At 41.0% G+C, this 19141-nt stretch overlaps 1 protein-coding gene across 1 annotated transcript in view; it reads right to left on the minus strand.

The window, feature by feature from the left end:
• Positions 1-1187: 1187 nt before the first annotated feature.
• Positions 1188-19141, minus strand: part of LOC106560309 (transforming growth factor beta receptor type 3) — a 166908-nt gene continuing 148954 nt past the window's right edge. Inside the window, exons 15-17 of the mRNA XM_045687704.2 lie at positions 16272-16322; positions 15931-16038; positions 1188-7845 (exon numbers count right to left, since the gene is read on the minus strand). Of these exons, the coding sequence (XP_045543660.1) occupies positions 7724-7845; positions 15931-16038; positions 16272-16322 (281 nt within the window). The 3' untranslated portion in view covers positions 1188-7723. The remainder of the gene's footprint in view (positions 7846-15930; positions 16039-16271; positions 16323-19141) is intronic.

The raw sequence follows: 19141 nt of genomic DNA on the forward strand, positions 1-19141 counted from the left end.
AAAACTCAATGGCCTCCATCAATCTTAAATGGAAGACGTTTGGAACTATCAAGACCCTTCCTAGAGCTGGCCGCCCAGCCAAACTGAGCAATCGGGGGAGAAGGGCCTTGGTCAGGGAGGTGACCAAGAACCCGATGGTCACTTTGACAGAGCACCAGAGTTTCTCTGTGGAGATGGGAGAACCTTCCAGAAGGACAGCCATCTCTGCAGCATCCACCAATCAGTACTTTATTGTAGAGTGGCTAGATGGAAGCCACTCCTCAGTAAAAGGCACATGCCAGCCCGCTGGGAGTTTGCCAAAAGGCACCTAAAGGACTCTGGTCTGATGAAACCAAGATTGAACTATTTTAGCCTGAATGCCAAAGGTCACGTCTGGAGGAAACCTGGCACCATCCCTACGGTGAAGCATGGTGGTGGCATCATCATGCTGTGGGGATGTTTTTCAGCGGCGGGGACTGGGAGACTAGTCAGGATCGAGGGAAAGATCAACTGAGCAAAGTACAGAGAGATCCTTGATGAAAACCTGCTGCAGAGCGCTCAGGACCTCGGACTGGGACAAAGGTTTGCCTTCCAACAGGACAATGACCCTAAGCAAACAGCCAAGACAATGCAGGAGTGGCTTTGGGACAAGTCTCTGAATGTCATTGAGTGGCCCAGCCAGAGCCCAGACTTGAACCCAATCGAAAATCTCTGGAGAGACCTAGAAATAGCTGTGCAGCAATGCTCCCCATCTTGAGAGGATCTACAGAGAAGAATGGGAAACTCCCCAAATACAGGTGTATCAAGCTTGTAGCGTCATACCCAAGAAGATTCAAGAAAGTACTGAGTAAAGTGTCTGAATACTTATGTAAATGTGATATTTAAATTATTTATTTATTTATAAATGTTTTTTCTTTGTCATTATGGGGTATTATGTGTAGATTGATGAGGGGGAAAAAAATGTTTGGTCCATTTTAGAATAAGGTTCTAACATAACAAAATGTGGAAAAAGTCAAGAGGTCTGAATACTTTCCGAAGTCACTGTATGTTATGAATAATGTCACAATTGTATTTATTTTTAAGTTATGGGTATACAAAATATTACTTTTGTAAAGCTATATGATATCTAATTGTCTCTATGTTTACATAGGAACATTTCAGTAAAAACAGGATCATTTTAAGGTAGTCAATTGAACCAACTTCAACACTAAGTGAGAGATTTTTCTTTAATTAAAACATCACATGTGAAGAAAATTGCTAATATTTTTACATCATTTATAGAAACAGAAATACATAAAGTAATATATGCAACTTTACAAAAAAAATAGAAAGAACACAAAACAAAAAATTCACAGTACTCAGAGTCAACAATAGATTGTCTCTAGGTAAATACTTTAAAATATATATATTTTTTATACACAACTATATATTTATACTCTGTTTACCTCTGTGGAGACATATATACATGTTAACATACAACTAAGACTCAAAGCTTTGAGATAACATCCCTTCTCTATCAGGATCTGCAGCAAGCAACACTTAAAATACATTACACATAAGTAGGGTCTAATGCCAATTTTCCTAATGTATTGGGTTTTCTATTTCTCTTCCAAACATATTTTCCTTCCAAAAAACTTCCCTTTTCTCCTATTAAAAAAACATGTACTTCTATTCAAACCCCCCAAACACAAAAAGTAAAGACACACCAAAGAACATTCATGGATTCTATGACGGTGAGACTCTTTTGGCTTTGCATTAGCTATGCATGGCACGTGATATTATAACTGATGCAACACAATACAACTCAACACAGTTGTTTGTCACTCACAATGAATGTACTCATTGCTAACATGCATTATATACATCTAAGTGCCCATATGTCTATATACACAGAGAGAAACAATACATGTTTTACTTCAGATCACAAATAATCAGGATGAGTTCATTAATAAGTAGTAGAATGTTTGTCAGAACAAGTACACCATTAACATTCCAGGATGGAGCCAGTATATGGCAATGTTTAAGGTCCAATGCAGCTGTTTTTATCTCAATATCAAATCATTTCTGGGTAACAGTTAAGTACCTTACTGTGATTGTTTTAACGTAAAATGGCCAAAAAGAAACAAAAATAGCTTCTTAGCAAAGAGCAATTTCTCAACCAATAATTTTGACTGTCTGGGAGTGGTTTGAGTTGAGGGGGGAAAACTGAAAACTAGCTGTTATTGGCTGAGAGGTTTGGAACTCTTTCTTATTGGTCTATTAACTAATTTACTGCCTGGGGATGTCACCAGGCAGGACAAAACTCCATCCCACCAAAACAGGCTGAAATTTCAGGCGGTCTTTTCAAACAGTTCTTACACTAAAAGGGCATTATCATAATTTTCACAATTTCACAGTATTGTTCCAACCTCAAAGTGTGGAAATATATATAAAACACAGGACAATCACGTTTTTGACTGCACTGGGCCTTTAACTATTTCATTTTGATGCAAGAGCTCTGGTGAGTAAGATTGGCAATATATTTATTACATATAGAAAATAAACTTGAAACTTGATCATCTGGGTCAGATCTACTGCGTAATAAGCCAATGACTATGTTGGCTTATATTTTCATAACACAATCTCAACCATATCAGATTCACAAAAGATACACATTTTGGTATGAAATTGTGTACAATATTATTATGTACAATCAGAATACCAACAGCTGAAGTTCTAGTGGTGTCGGACCCAGATAGAAAGGCACATTGTTTTGTGTTTTAAATGTAATGCCCAATTACTGTGCCCCAAGTTCACTTTTAACTATACTGTATATTTATGATCCAACACTGCAGCATATAGCATTTTAGTTACCTCACAGTGGATACAAACATTATAATATATTTGGGAATACTGGCCAAACGTAGCCACTTAACAATGTCTTATTTAACAACATGATATTTAGAATGCTTCTAATGCACCAACCTTGCACAGTATATTTTGACTTTCGCCTTATAACATTTTAGATTATTTACAATATTCACAAAAATATACATAGCTTTACGATACAATTTGTATATAGTATAAGAGAACCCATAATGCCTAATTCCAAGCTGTGTAACACCAATCAAACGTGAGACTAAGGATTACAAAGCATACATCACTCAATATCAACAAAAACACCATTGATACTTAATTAACAATGTTGTAACAACAGTAAGTTTAGATGGATGACTTGCCAACGTCCTACTATAACCGATAGCATGTAAAACTAGCTGGCTTACAAACAGGGTTATCATCAAGTGACTGTTCACATTACTTTTGTCTTTCACATTTGTCTTGGTATCTAGCTATCTATCTATTTACACCTCTGCTTGGTTATTAATTCCCTTCACATTCCAAGTGATTAATAGCACATGATGGGATGCTTCACTCTATCTGGTTTTGCTCTCTGATTCAACTGGTTGATTTGACCATTTCCTATCTACTGTAAATAGCATGAGGATAGGAGGTAGCATCTCTATACTGAACAAAAATATAAATGCAACATGTAAAGTGAAGGTCCAATGTTTCATAAACTGAAATAAATGATCCCAGAAATGTCCATACGCACAAAAAGCTTATTTTTCAACAAAAAAAATGCATATTGTTTACCTGTTAGTGAGCATTTCTCCTTTGCCAAGATAATCCATCCACCTGACAGGTGTGGTATATCAAGAAGCTGATTAAACAGCATGATCATTACACAGGTGCACCTTGTGCTGGGGACAATAAAAGGCCACTCTAAAATGGGCAGTTTTTTCACACAACACAATTCCACAGATGTGTCAAGTTTTAAGGGAGCGTGCAATTGGCATGCTCACTGTAGGAATGTCCACCAGAGCTGTTGCCAGATCATTTAATGTTAATTTCTCTACCATAAGCAACATCGTTAGAGAATTTGGCAATACGTCCAACCGGCCTCACAGCCGCAGACCACATGTAACCACGCCAACCCATGACCTCCACATCAGGCTTCTTCACCTGCGGGATCGTCTGAGACCAACCACTCAGACAGCTGATGAAACTGTGGGTTTGCATAACCGAAGAATTTTGGCACAAACTGTCAGAAGCTGTCTGAGGTAAGCTCATTTGCGTGCTCATCATCCTCACCAGGGACTTGACCTGATTAAACTTCAGCGTCGTAACTGACATCAGTGGGCAAATGCTCACCTTCAATAGCCACTGGCATGCTGGAGGTATGTGCTCTTCACGGATTATTCCCTGTTTCAATTGTACCGGGCAGATGGCAGACAGCAAATATGGCGTCATGTGGGCAAGCGGTTTCCTGACGTCAACGCTGTGAACAGAGTGCTCCATGGTGGTGGTGAGGTTATGGTATGGGCAGGCATAAGTTATGGACAACAAACACAATTGCATTTTATCAATGGCAATTTGAATGCACAGAGATCGCGTGACGAGATCCTGAGGCCCATTGTCGTGCCATCTATCCGTCCCCATCACCTCATGTTGCAGCATGATGATGCATGGCCCCATGTTGCAAGGATCTGTACAAAAATCCTGGAAGCTGAAAATGGCCTGCATACTCACCAGGCATGTCACCCACTGAACATGTTTGGGATGCTCTGGATCAACGTGTTCGACAGCGTGTTTCGGTTCCTGCCAATATCCAGGAACTTCGCACAGCACAGGAGTGGGACAACATTTCACAGGCCACAGTCAACAGCCTGATAAACTCTATGCGAGGAGACGTGTCGCACTGCATGAGGCAAATGGTGGTTTCACCAGATACTGACTGGTTTTGTGATATATTTTTTTTAAGGTATCTGTTTCCAACAGATGCATATCTATATTCCCAGTCATGTGAAATCCATAGACTACTGCCTAATGCATTCATTTCAATTGACTGATTTCCTTATATGAACTGTAACTCAGTAAAATCTTTGAAATTGTTGCATGTTGCGTTTATATTTTTGTTCAGTGTACATATAATGTGGATAGGAGTTAACAGGCAGTCCTGTTGACAGTCATGTTGTTCATTTCACTAGTCCTGCTAACACTCACAGATGTTGTTTGCAGACAGGCAGCTTTACTGTCTCCATTGCTATTGGTGTACACTAGCTTGTATACAGCCTAAACTAGAACATTTAAGGTCCCATGAAAATGATCTGATGTGATTGCAGAAAAAAGCAGCATTTGTATAAAAATAAAATAAAAAGGCTGGTATTTCACTAACAGTTATTTTTTGCCCGTAGCTAGAGTTCTAGTACTCTATAGATGTGAGGCCTTGTTGCCGTTCTGGGTATTAGAGGGTCATTCCACGAAATGAGTGCCATTTGCGTCCCTTTGATATTTTAAGTAGAAATTGTACACCAATATAGAATTTTAAAAGCCTGTTATATTTAATCAACTGCCCTTTAATATAGACCACATGCAGAATTCAATAAATCAGCTTTTTAATTTGAATAAAACAACTAAAATAAATAAAAGATTAGCATTTTGACATGTCCCTCCGTCAACTCTGTATCACTTCTAGGAAGATTGTAACCCACTTAACCCCAACATTTCTCTAAGTTTTAACCATCATTGTAAAGCCCTAGTTATTTTATTGCTTTGATAAACTCATTTCTACAGAATATTGTATATTTCAGGTGATTAAGGATTCATATACAATACCAGTCAAAGGTTTGGACACACCTACTCATTCAATGGTTTTTCTTTATTTTTACTATTTTCTACATTGTAGAATAATAGTGAAGACATCAAAACTGAGAAATAACACATATGGAATCATGTTGTAACCAAAAAGGTGTTAAACACTTAGATTCTTCAAAGTGGCCACCCTTTGCCTTGATGACATCTTTGCACACTATTGGCATTCTCTCAACCAGCTTCAACTGGAATGCTTTTCCAACAGTCTTAAAGGAGTTCCCGCATATGCTGAGCACTTGTTGGCTGCTTTTCCTTCACTCTGTGGTCCAACTCATCCCAAACCATCTCAATTGGGTTGAGGTCGTATGATTGTGGAGGCCAGGTCATCTGATGCAGCACTCCATCAATCTCTTTCTTGGTCAAATAGCCCTTACACAGCCTGGAGGTGTGTTGGGTCAGTGTCCTGTTGAAAAACAAATGATAGTCCCACTAAGCGCAAACCAGATGGAATGGAGTATCGCTGCAGAATGCTGTGGTAGCCATGCTGGTTAAGTGTGTCTTCAATTCTAAATAAATCACTGACAGTGTCACCAGCAAAGCACCCTCTCACCATCACACCTCTTCCTCCATGCTTCACGGTGGGAACTACAAAAGTGGAGATCATCCATTCACCTACTCTGCGTCTCACAAAGACACGGCGATTGGAACCAAAAATAAAAAATTGGGACTCATCAGACCAAAGGACAGATTTCCACCAGTCTAATGTCCATTGCTCGTGTTTCTTGGCCCAAGAAAGTCTCTTATTCTTATTGGTGTCCTTTAGTAGTGGTTTCTTTGCAGCAATTTGACCATGAAGGCCTGATTCACGCAGTCTTCTCTGAACAGTTGATGTTGAGATGTGTCTGTTACTTGAACTCTGTGAAGCATTTATTTGGGCTGCAATTTCTGAGGCTGGTAACTCTAATGAACTCTGCGTCTTCCTTTCCTGTGGCGGTCCTCATGAGAGCCAGTTTCATCATAGCGCTTGATGGTTTTTGCAACTGCACTTGAAGAAACCTTCAAAGTTCTTGAGATTTTCTGCATTAACTGACCTTTATGTCTTAAAGTAATGATGGACTGTTGTTTCTCTTTGCTTTTTTGAACTGTTCTTGCCATAATATGGACTTGGTCTTTTACCAAATAGGGCTATCTTCTGTACCTTGTCACAACACAACTGATTGGCTCAAATGCATTAAGAAGGAAAGAAATTCCACAAATTAACTTTTAACAAGGCACACCTGTTAATTGAAGCTGGTTGAGAGAATGCTAAAAACTGCCATCAAGACAAAACTGCAAAACAGCCATCAAGGTAAAGAGTGGCTACTTGGAAGAATCTCAAATATAAAATACATTTTTATTTGTTTAACACTTTTTTGGTTACTGCATGATTCCATGTGTGTTATTTCATAGTTTTGATGTCTTCACTAGTATTCTACAATGTAGAAAATAGTAAAAATAAAGAAAAACCCTTGAATGAGTAGGTGTGTCCGAACTTTTGACTGGTCTGTCCCTCATTTTACGGTCAACCCTGGTACGGTCAATCCTGTTACTTTATTTGGCATTTACTAGTCCTTTTTTTAAATTTAACCTATAGAGATTAGAAAATGTGTGTTTTATGATGTTGAACATGTGCTCTTTATGACAGAATGTTAAAATGAGGTGAAATCAACGTTTTTTTGGAGCAAGTTACACTTCTCAAAAGGCACCGAATTGGTGGAACAACCCTAGTACTGTTTCACTCTCAGACCAGTCCTTGTAGTACAGCAGTTCTGTCACACAGATTAACTTGTGTTGAAATAAATTGAATTAACCAGGGACATTAACGGGTGTTATTGTTTTTTAGTATCTTTCAAAATCCTTTTTTTATCCTTTTATTTTTATTTTCTTCTTTAATAAATCATCCTTCTTCTTTGTTTTCACAAAGCATCCCAAAATAATTCCTTTCATCCAGAGGGGAAACAAGTGTCAACAAACCCAGTTCCCTGTGACCCGTGTAGCCCTTCCTGTAGCCCTGCAGGGGGGTAGGGGGCTCCCCGCCGGGCTCCTTTCCAATGGCCTTGGCCTGACCTCTGGGCTATGCTGTACTGCTGCTTGAACAGGGTGTGCTTTGTGTGCTGCCAATACTGTGGGCCACACTGCTGTTCTCTGAGGGTGGGGGTTGGGGCTTCAGGGGCTGCTGTCGCCCAGCTGTATCACCTGGATAGGGAGGTGAGGGGGAGAGGGAGGGAAGTGAGAGAGAAGGAGAGGGGTGTGGGAGAAAGGGGGAGGGAGAGAGAAAGACAGACAGAGAGAGGGGGAGAGACACGCAGGAGGGGGTGAGAAGAAAAAATACAGAAGTGAGTGAGGGAGAGGGAGAGAGCGAGGGAGGGGAGAGAATGAAAAAGACAGAGAGATAAGGTTTGATGAAATACATCACAATAATATGATTTTAGATACGCTGTTTTGTACCACTGCCTTTTATTCAAGGTATCTTATTATCTAGAGGCCAATGGCTCAATCTGGTAACAGACTGATGTATAAATGAAAATCATCAGTTCTCCAAGTGCTGCTGCTTGTCCCATGTGGTGACCGCCACTTCACTGCCATTTGTTAAGTGAACGTAACAGTCGCACAAGGACTCAACTCCTTTGAGTCAGCCAATCAAAACACCTCATCAAGCACAGTGTCTAAAATGGAAAGACCTGAACTGAGGCTTCTCAATCCAACTCTCCACTTCCTGTTATCTGCAAGCAATTCGCATAGCTTTAGCAGAATAAAAATGAGACAGAGGCCTTTTGCTTGGACCTCAAACCACTGACTTGTTTATTGTTCTGTGTTTAAATGAGCATTCCAGTTTGTAGATTCCTGGGCTCCAAAGCTGGAGACAGAAAGTTAGGGGGCAAATAAAAATGCTTCAATTTGTTTGGAAAGCTTGTCTGACTGAGAACTGAAGGCATCTGAAAAAATCCCTGTGTTTGTTTTACATATCTGGCACACTGTGCTTCTGGTATTAAAATGCACTCCATATGTTGTTTGTTTGCAATCTGAGCTCCTGCATAGCTGAGTGAGGACCATAGAGGAATATACATAGAGAGAGACTGGAAAAATGGAGTCTGTGATTGTTTCCCAAATTGCACCGTATTTCCTATATACTGCACTACTTTTGACCAGAGCCCTACAGGCTTTGGTGAAAAGTCGTACACTATATAGGGAATACGGTGCCATTTGGGACGCAGTCGGTGCCTACCATATTGATCTCTGTTGGTTTCTGGAGTGGTTCTGTGTTTGGGTATTACTGTCATTTACTTTTGTGTGTGTGTTGCGCGGCTCTGGGCCCACAGCCCTTCTGGTTCCCTCTTTCAGGCCCCTCGTCTCTCTCTCTGCTCTAATGTTTGCCAGAGCAGCGCTGTCAAAGAGCTCAAGCTAAACACAGTCCATATACTCACAGAACACTGCATGGGTTGTCAAACACAAAAGGCCTCGGCTCACTTTAACTCTCCTTTCTGTCCATTCTCTATCTCTAAAAAAACTTCAATAACAAAGTCAGTTTACCTCCTGGTAGGAATCTAAGGGGCGAAATCCTAAATTTAATTTAGTCATGCATTGAAATCTATGGGAGACCAAGTGAAAATTTGACGTAAATAGAAGTTAGAATTCGCCCCTAAAAGCATACTTGGCTTTCCACCATACTGTCAGCGAGTTTGACCAAACAAATCTATAAATCTCATGATAGATCCGGCCGACCAGATAGGTAGGTCCGGAAAACCAGCCAGATAGGTACTGTAGGTCAGGCCTGCCAGATAGCTAGGTCTGGCCGGCCAGACACAAATGGGCTATATAATTTAATTTAATGTTGTTGTAAACCATCTGGCCTGAATGAGAAACTTTGCGTATGGTGACATCACGTGTCATTGAAGTGAAGCAACAGTCTATTCACCCTGTTCCGGCGCCCGGGTAACTCCCACTCCTTGTCTCCAGTGGCAATCCCCTTTAACCCCTGGTGTGAGCTATCACAATGCAGGCAGCGAGATCACAGCCAATCTTCCATAACAGCATCCTTCCTCCAAAGCTGTGTCCCAAAATAGCACCCTATTCCATATTTAGTGCACTACTTTTCACCAGGGCCCATAGAGCTCTGGTCAAAAGTAGTGCACTATATAGGGAATAGCGTGCCATTCTGGACGTACACCACATTCCTAATGTGGCATATAGTAAAATAGATGGATACTAGGGATAGTATTTATCACGTCCTGTATACACAGGATACATTACTGGACTGAAGACATAGCTTTAATAAATAACTTCCTGATATCTGTTTCCGGTTACATTAAAATATCTCTTATTTGTATTAAATAAATGTCACTTCCCTGTGGCTGCAAACACACGGTAATGATAAAGAATACTTCAGAGTACTCTACCGGTTTTAATTGTGACCTTCTATACCAGTCATGGGGAATATCAAAGCATGAGCTAGCTGTCCTATCTGCAGAGCCTGATAGGGGAAACCATATTGCACACTTGTACCTGATTAAAATGTGTACTCATGCCTAGTCTGTTGAAAGGTTCAGTTTTGAGCCATCAGGTGGATGCTTCAGCCATCTTGGAGTTTCTTTTTAGGATTTGGCCAAGACCACACAGACCAAGGAGAAAACTTTATGGGCTTGTTTTGTGAGTGGGTGAGTGTAGATGAGTGTGGGGTGAGTATGGTTTTGGCTTTTAATGTGAACAAACCTCTAACATTGTCCTTCGCCTCCTGAGGGAATAAGTGAGGGTACATGTTTCATCATTCACTGTTTTAAAATTATTCAGTTGTGGATATTTTAAGTTGTTTTTGAGAAAATATAAATTCTTGGGGTATTCTTGCCTATGTTTCCATGTAGGGATATGTTGGTGTTACAAGTCAATAGTTTCCAAGACTACATCAGAATAGAATAGGGATGCGTCCCAAATAGTACCCTATTCCCTATCCAAGACTACATCAGAATATAATAGGGATGCATCCCAAATAGTACCCAATTCCCTATATAGTGCACTGCTTTTGACCAGAGCCCTATGGGCCTCATTTTTAATTTTATTTTTAATTTAACATTTATTTAACTAGGCAAGTCAGTTAAGACAAATTCTTATTTACAATGATGGCCTACACCGGCCAAACCCAGACGACGCTGGGCGCCGCACTATGGGACTCCCAATCACGGCCGGATGTGATGCAGCCTGGTATCAAACCAGGGAGTGCAGTGAATCCTCTTGTACTGAGATGCAGTGCCTTAGACCACTGCGCCACCAGGGAGCCCTCATCAAAAGTAGTGCACTATATAGGGAATAGGGAGCTATTTGGGACACAAGCCTAAGCCTCTCGGCCTATTATGCTCCAACAGAGGAACCACTAGCTATAACATCAATATTAGAACCACATTCCTGCAGTGTTTTTTATCACAACTTCTAAAAGGGCTTAACTCTCCTAATCTTTTCATAACTACATTCTTTACACCTGTTTCCCTAAAGAAGTTCAACTCTTGACCTCAACAATATTTTGGGCCATAGGGGAATACAAAGGCTTGTGTTTATAATGGCGGGTCTCTCTAGGAAACTCATAAAAGTCTTATGAAGGACGTTTTAAAGGGGTGCCAGTATAAACAGAGGGATAAAGATAAAAGTAAAAAATTATGTATTTGGACTGGTTAACTGAAATGCACATTAGTGGAGTTTGCTGCACTTTTCTGAGATTTCCGCATTTTAGTGAGGTTGAAATTTGCCGCCCTACTGCTTCTAAGTTATAAGTGACACACATTTTAGTAATGACATTACCTAGATTAGATCAACTTTATTAGAACCCCCTTATGCTGTAAATGAAAGGTTTCACAGTGTTTCACTGAGATCACATCAGATCGATGAAGAGGGGGGCCAACAGTGTAGTAAGCAGATAAGACAGCCAGTGGCCAAACAGGCAGAACACAGACATGCCTTTGGTGCTATCTGTGCTGTGGTCCTCTACACCTTAGGGCAATGATCACACTTAGAACACCCTGATCTTGTTTATAAAGGATTTCATGGTTTTCTCTGAGGACACATGAAGGATCGATGACAGGGGGTCAACTCAACAGCATAGCAGCCAGGCAGAACACAGACAGGCCTGTTCTGTTCTACAGTATGTGCTGTTAGAGGTCCTCTCCAGACCTCAGTGACCTCCACGCTTCCTCCCAAAGGTCAGGGGTCACCAGCCTGGGGATGCTGGTGTGGAAAGTCTTGACTTAGCATCTAATGGACAGATTGTGTCTCTCTTCCTGTGAGCCAAACGGCGAGTACCCCACAAAATGGACAGGGAGAATTCCAGCCAGCCCACTCTCTATGTCCGAGCTGAGGCCATTGTGTCTGAGAATAAAACAACCCGCAGGACACGAGACCCATTCAAAGGCAGGAAAGAGAAGAGCCGCTTAAGCTGACAAACAGGATATATTTACAGTAGAGGGGTCAATATGTTATTGCCAGGGGTGTAGCCAGGGTCTGAGTTTTAGTCGGGTTGGGGGATCCAATAAATGTAAAGAAAGTTAAAGCTCATTTACTGCATTTCTATAACATTTTAAAACTCTAAAATGCTATTTGGATAACAGAATAAACAAGCAAAATTGCCTTAGCCATTACCACATTGGTTGCTGTAGGTTCATTCACCTCAGTTGATCTACTAAAACATAGCCTATTAGCTATACAATTAGCCGCTACACATTAACTCCCATTAACCTGTTAGGGCTAGGGGGCAGTATTGACACAGCCGGATAAAAAAACGTACCCGATTTAATCTGGTTACTACTCCTGCCCAGTAACTAGAATATGCATATAATTATTGGCTTTGGATAGAAAACACCCTAAAGTTTCTAAAACTGTTTGAATGGTGTCTGTGAGTATAACAGAACTCATAAGGCAGGCCAAAACCTGAGAAGATTTCATGCAGGAAGTGGCCTGTCTGAGAAGTAGTGTTTCATCTTGGCTCTTTTTATTGAAAACTGAGGATCTGTGCAATAACGTGACACTTCCTACGGTTTCCATAGGCTCTCAGAGCCCGGGAAAAAGCTGAACGATATCGAGGCAGGCTCTGGCTGAAACACTTTATCGCTTTTGGCAAGTGGCCACTCAGAGTACTATGGGCTTAGGCGCGTGCCCGCGTCGACCGAATGCTTTCTTTTCCTTTGTCTGTTTACCTAAACGCAGATCCCCGGTCGGAATATTATCGCTTTTTTATCAGAAAAATGGCATAAAAATTGATTTTAAACAGCGGTTGACATGCTTCGAAGTACGGTAATGGAATATTTAGATTTTTTTTGTCACGAATTGCGCCATGCTCGCCACCCTTATTTACCCTTTAGGATAGTGTCTTGAACGCACGAACAAAACGCCGCTGTTTGGATATAACGATGGATTATTTTGGACCAAACCAACATTTGTTATTGAAGTAGAAGTCCTGGGAGTGCATTCTGATGAAGACAACAAAGGTAATAACATTTTTCTTATAGTAAATCTGACTTTGATGAGTGCTAAACTTGCTGGGTGTCTAAATAGCTAGCCCTGTGATGCCGGGCTATCTACTGAGAATATTGCAAAATGTGCTTTCACCGAAAAGCTATTTTAAAATCGGACATATCGAGTGCATAGAGGAGTTCTGTATCTATAATTCTTAAAATAATTGTTATGCTTTTTGTGAACGTTTATCGTGAGTAATTTAGTAAATTCACCGGCAGTGTTCGGTGGGAATGCTAGTCACATGCTAGTCACATGCTAATGTAAAAAGCTGGTTTTTGATATAAATATGAACTTGATTGAACAAAACATGCATGAATTGTATAACATAATGTCCTAGGTTTGTCATCTGATGAAGATCATCAAAGGTTAGTGCTACATTTAGCTGTGGTTTGGGTTTATGTGACATTATATGCTAGCTTGAAAAATGGGTGTCTGATTATTTCTGGCTGGGTACTCTGCTGACATAATCTAATGTTTTGCTTTCGTTGTAAAGCCTTTTTGAAATCGGACAGTGTGGTTAGATTAACGAGAGTCTTACTTTTAAAATGGTGTAAAATAGTCATATTTTTGAAAAATTTAAGTAATAGCATTTCTAAGGTATTTGAATAACGCGCCACAGGATTCAACTGGCTGTTGAGTAGGTGGGACGCAAGCACCTAGCCCATAGAGGTTAACTGAGCACCGCAATTAAAAACTATAATTTAATCTGTACAGAGGGATCTGTTACCAGAAAAAGTATGTTATTAACAAAAGTTAAACAACTACGTAAGCCTTACAGAACTTTTTTGGTGATTGCAGTTTTACAGCTAATTTCCTGCAATTATACACATTTTGACATGCAGTACCAGTCAAAGGTTTGGACACACCTACTCATTCAAGGGATTTTCTTTATTCTTTACTATTTTCTACATTGTAGAAAAATAGTGAAGACATCAAAACTGAGAAATAACACATATGGAATCATGTTGTAACCAAAAAAGTGTTAAACAAATCAAAATATATTTTATATTTGATATTCTTCAAAGTAGCCACCCTTTTCATTGATGACAGCTTTGCACACTCTTGTCATTCTCTCAACCAGCTTCATGAGGTAGTCTCCTGGAATGCATTTCAATTAACAGGTGTGCCTTGTTAAGTTAATTTGCGCAATTTATTTCCTTCTTAATGCGTTTGAGCCAATCAGTTGTGTTGTGACAAGGTAAGGGTGGTATACAGAAGATAGCCCTATTTGATAAAAGACCAAGTCCATATTATGGCAAGAACAGCTCAAATAAGCAAAGAGAAACGACAGTCCATCAAAGGCAGAATTCCTCTGTCCAGTGTCTGTGTTCTTTTGCCCATCTTAATCTTTTATTTTTATTGGCCAGTCTAAGATATGGCTTTTTCTTTGCAACTCTGCCTAGAAGGCCAGCATCCCGGAGTCGCCTCTTCACTGTTGATGTTGAGACTGGTGTTTTGCGGGTACTATTTAATGAAGCTGCCAGTTGAGGACTTGTGAGGCATCTGTTTCTCAAACTAGACACTAATGTACTTGTCCTCTTGCTCAGTTGTGCACTGCGGCCTCCCACTCCTCTTTCTATTCTGGTTAGAGCCAGTTTGCGCTGTTCTGTGAAGGGAGTAGTACACAGCGTTGTACGAGATCTTCCGTTTCTTGGCAATTTCTCGCATGGAATAGCCTTCATTTCTCAGAACAAAAATAGACGGATGAGTTTCAGTAAAAATTAGTTTTTCTGGACATTTTGTAATCAAACCAACAAATGCTGATGCTCCAGATACTCAACTAGTCTAAAGAAGGCCAGTTTTATTGCTTCTTTAATCAGAACAGTTTCCAGCTGTGCTAACATAATTGCAAAAGGGTTTTCTAATGATCAATTAGCCTTTTAAAATGATAAACTTGGATTAGCTAACATAACGTGCCATTGGAACACAGGAGTGATGGTTGCTGATAATTGGTCTCTGAACACCTATGTAGATATTCCATAAAAAAAATTGTCCGTTTCCAGCTACAATAGTCATTTACAACATTAACAATGTCTACACTGTATTTCTGATCAATTTGATGTTATTTTAATGGACAAAAAATGTGCCCTTTCTTTCAAAAACAAGGACATTTCTAAGTGACCCCAATCTATTTGAAAAAAATGCAGAGGATATGACCTCGTTGTCCTCAAATGTAGCTACGGCCCTGGTTATTGTCAACTCGCCTCTATCAGCGATAAGATGTTTTCTGATTATAAAACAGCATTCTGGCACTGTGTAGTTAAGACATTCTTTAGAAGCACTTATCAGTCCAGAGAGGTCACCATCAAGATGAAACCTTCAGTCTAACATGAGGCCCAACAGGTAGGACCTCATGCAGCAGCAGGTAAAGGGACAGTACCCAGATGTTTAAGTTCCAATGAGCGTCTACGTTCCAAACAAGCATAGCACTAATGAATGTTCCAATGTCCATACTATCATACCACTTGGAATGAAGCAATGCATTGAGCATACATTCTAAGTAGTATACAAGTGGGGATGTAACTGTATGAGACTTCCTGTGTCTCAGGTAAAGGGACAGGTCAGAGAGATTTAACTGTATGAGACGTTCCTGTGTCTCAGGTAAAGGGACAGGTCAGAGAGATGTACCTGTATGAGACGTTCCTGTGTCTCAGGTAAAGGGACAGGTCAGAGAGATTTAACTGTATGAGACGTTCCTGTGTCTCAGGTAAAGGGACAGGTCAGAGAGATGTACCTGTATGAGACTTTCCTGTGTCTCAGGTAAAGGGACAGGTCAGAGAGATGTACCTGTATGAGAGTAGATGAACCACAGGGCTCCGGTCAACAGGGCACCGATCACAAATGCAGCGAAGGCGATCCCAACCACGGTTGGAGTGTCCAACACATACAAGATGGCTGAGAGAGAGAACAAGGTAGATTGTTATTCAATGACTTGACAACATGACAACACCTTGGTTTGAACGTGAGGTAGCGACAGCATGTATTTTTCTCTGGTCGTGACAGCATGAAAACAAGTTATAAGTAAATGACATAACTCAATCTGGACAACAAGTATTATGTCAAAGTGGCCTAAGATCCTGAGATATAAAACCATTGGTTAAGAATTTCCTAGTCAATGACTGACTTACTTTCCCCTAGGGGGTCAGCAGGGTCTTGTGATGCCATGAGGGTGGGATGAACTGAAACATAAAACACAGACTGGTGTTAACATAGAACAACAACTGAACAACATTACATTTGTAGATGCATGAAAACACCATATCACAACTATGTGTTGAAGCGTCAAGAACACTTGCTGTGACGTAAAATGACAGCACTTCTAAATCAAATCTGAGCAACCCAATGACCCTAACTACCGTGGGATAACCAGGTCTTGACAATGGTCCCCTATGTGCCCTGGGCAAAAGTAGTGCACTACAAAGGGAACAGAGTGCAGAGATGAACTTGTTGACTCCTAACATTTCTGCTTATTCCTTAATTTGAGGTCATCTGGACAGCTTTAAAAAAACAAACAAATTACTTCTAAACAAACCATACAATGGTGCTTGTTGTGTAGAGGCGAACTCAAGAGCAGGTTTGTTCCGGGTCCAAGCTATTCCGGGAAAGAACACCTTTGGGTTTTCATTCCATCATGACGGACAATGATAGAACCATCAGAGGATAGTTGGATTTCACATGGGACCCCCCTCCCTTCATCCCTCCCTCCCCTCCAAACCACTCAGTGACTTTCCTGCTCCATCTCTCAATCCTTCTCCTCCATTCCCCCTTCATCCCACCCTCCTGTCATCCCTCCTACTGCTCCACCTCTCCAGTCTTATCTGTTCCTTTGGCTCGTTATGAAGAAAATGCAAAGCTGACCCGTCAACAATCAGAGACGCCCAACGAGTTCCAGGTCAGAGGAGAGGATAGAGGAGCCGAAGACAAGTTGAGGCCAACAATCAGAGACGCTCAACGAGTTCCAGGTCAGAGGAGAGGATAGAGGAGCCGAAGACAAGTTGAGGCCAACAAAACTAGCACACCGTGGAAATTTGTTTTGCAGTACAGTTGTAGTTGTACAGTACAGTTGTATGAAAAGACTGTAGCAGAAGATCTTTCCAAGCCTGGTCAAACTTTGATTGGGAAGTTCCACCTCTGGGTTGCAGTTGGGGTTTTTGGCCGTCTGAGGTATGGTCACAGCTCTGAGGTTCTGTGTAAGGGTCCCTGCCCTGTTCCCATCTAGCCTCGCCTGCCCATGTGTTCTAACAAAGATGGTTGAGTCAGCTATCCCTGGGTCTTCCCCCCAGACCAACTTTCCTACTAGCACATCTGCAAATAGTATGAAAGAGACCCTAAGGTTCAACCATTCTCCATGTAAGAAGCAAAGCTTTGTTCTTCATACTTATTCAGATTTCACAAAGATCTCAGCTGTGCTACGTGTGTGAGAGGAAGGGAGAGAGAAAGAGAGAGAGAGAGAGAGAGAAAGCGAGAGAGTGGGAGAGAAAGAGAGAGAAAGAGGAAACTAAAGGAAAGGCAACGTTCTCATCTCCGTATGCTCTAGACACAGTCGACCCGGAACCGATAGCACCTCAATAGAGTCAACGTCATTTGTTTGCCCAGTGTTTGCTGTTCACATAATAGAACAGAAGAACAGTCCTTTAGTGGCATGGTGCCTTGTTTCTCTTAACATCTGACCCTTGGCCTCTAATTCAAATCCCCAAAGTGTGTAGAAATGACTAATGGAGTCCATGTGAGATCCTTGACATTTGAGGCCTGTACTCAGATAAACCATATGCCAGTTGACTTGGTTGCACAATTTACAGGCAGTCAGTCAGATAACAGGAATTCAGTCAGAAAATGTTATGTGTTGTATAATTACTGTACTGTAAACAAGTCCACTTCAAAAGAAAAGCATAGGGAGATATGCAACAGGGGATTCAAAATGGCAGTGCTCTGACGAAGTTGGTTGTTGACTGAAAGCTTAGCACATTACAACTCGCATCTGAAGCTTAGCACTGAACCTGCATCTGATTCAAGTGTGCAGAGACTTCTTTTGATAGCTCAACGTTCTTACCAGTACTCAACATTACTACTGTCCCTTCTGTTAGCTTTCCTTACAGTTCACAGTTCAGTAAAAAGGGTGACAATTTATTTATGCTGTGAGGCAGTAAATCTAACTTTGATGGCTGAGCTTGAGGCTGTTATGTTTTTCCGTGCAACAAACTGCCTACAAACGTCCCTCTTTGATTTGGAGATCAAGCTGAACTCAGTGGATACTGTCCAGTACAGGACTCAGGTTGCTTGAAAATACTGCTTGTTGTCTTTGCCATCTCAGCATAAGAGATGCCTTTGTATTAAAAGCATGGTATCTGAGCCCAGCTGTATTTTTTTCATTAGGCTTTATGTGCTTACTTAATATCCCTTTGCCACGGGAAACAAATCCACAGCCCTGCTTGGCATAAGTACTGGTATTGGCAGGAACACAACACACCACTGCCAAGGTTGGCTTGGTTACAGTAGGCTAGGTTTGGCATATACTGCATACTCAGAGCCCACGTGGGTGATGACTCCATCCTTATGGGTCTCTGATCACCAATAGCTAAAAGCAGCTGAGGTTGTTGAGGTTCTTTATTTCCAAACATCATCAATGAAAGACATATCCCTTGATTACAACATCTCAGTCTGAGCCGCAGAGGAGTGGTGCTCACTGTCAAATCAAGTGGCACCCTATTCCCTTAGGGCTCTGGTCAAAAGTAGTGCACTATATAGGGAATAGGGTGCCAATTCTGATGCAGCCTGAGTCTGTACCCAATGTTTAGGCCCTGCAGTGGCATGGTGCTCCTTTGTCAACATAGGCCAAATCAAGTGTAGTAAACACTCCTCAGGTTCCCACTACTGTTTGCCATGCTTCATTTACTCTGGGCACAATGCCAGCCCTTAGTGATTAATACAGTATGATTAGACATGAAAGACAAGTACTGCATCCTAAATTGCAGCCAATTCCCTTTATAGTGCACTACTT

Source organism: Salmo salar, chromosome 10 (genome assembly GCF_965601325.2).
Source record: "Salmo salar chromosome 10, fSalSal1, whole genome shotgun sequence".
NCBI lineage: Eukaryota > Metazoa > Chordata > Actinopteri > Salmoniformes > Salmonidae > Salmo > Salmo salar.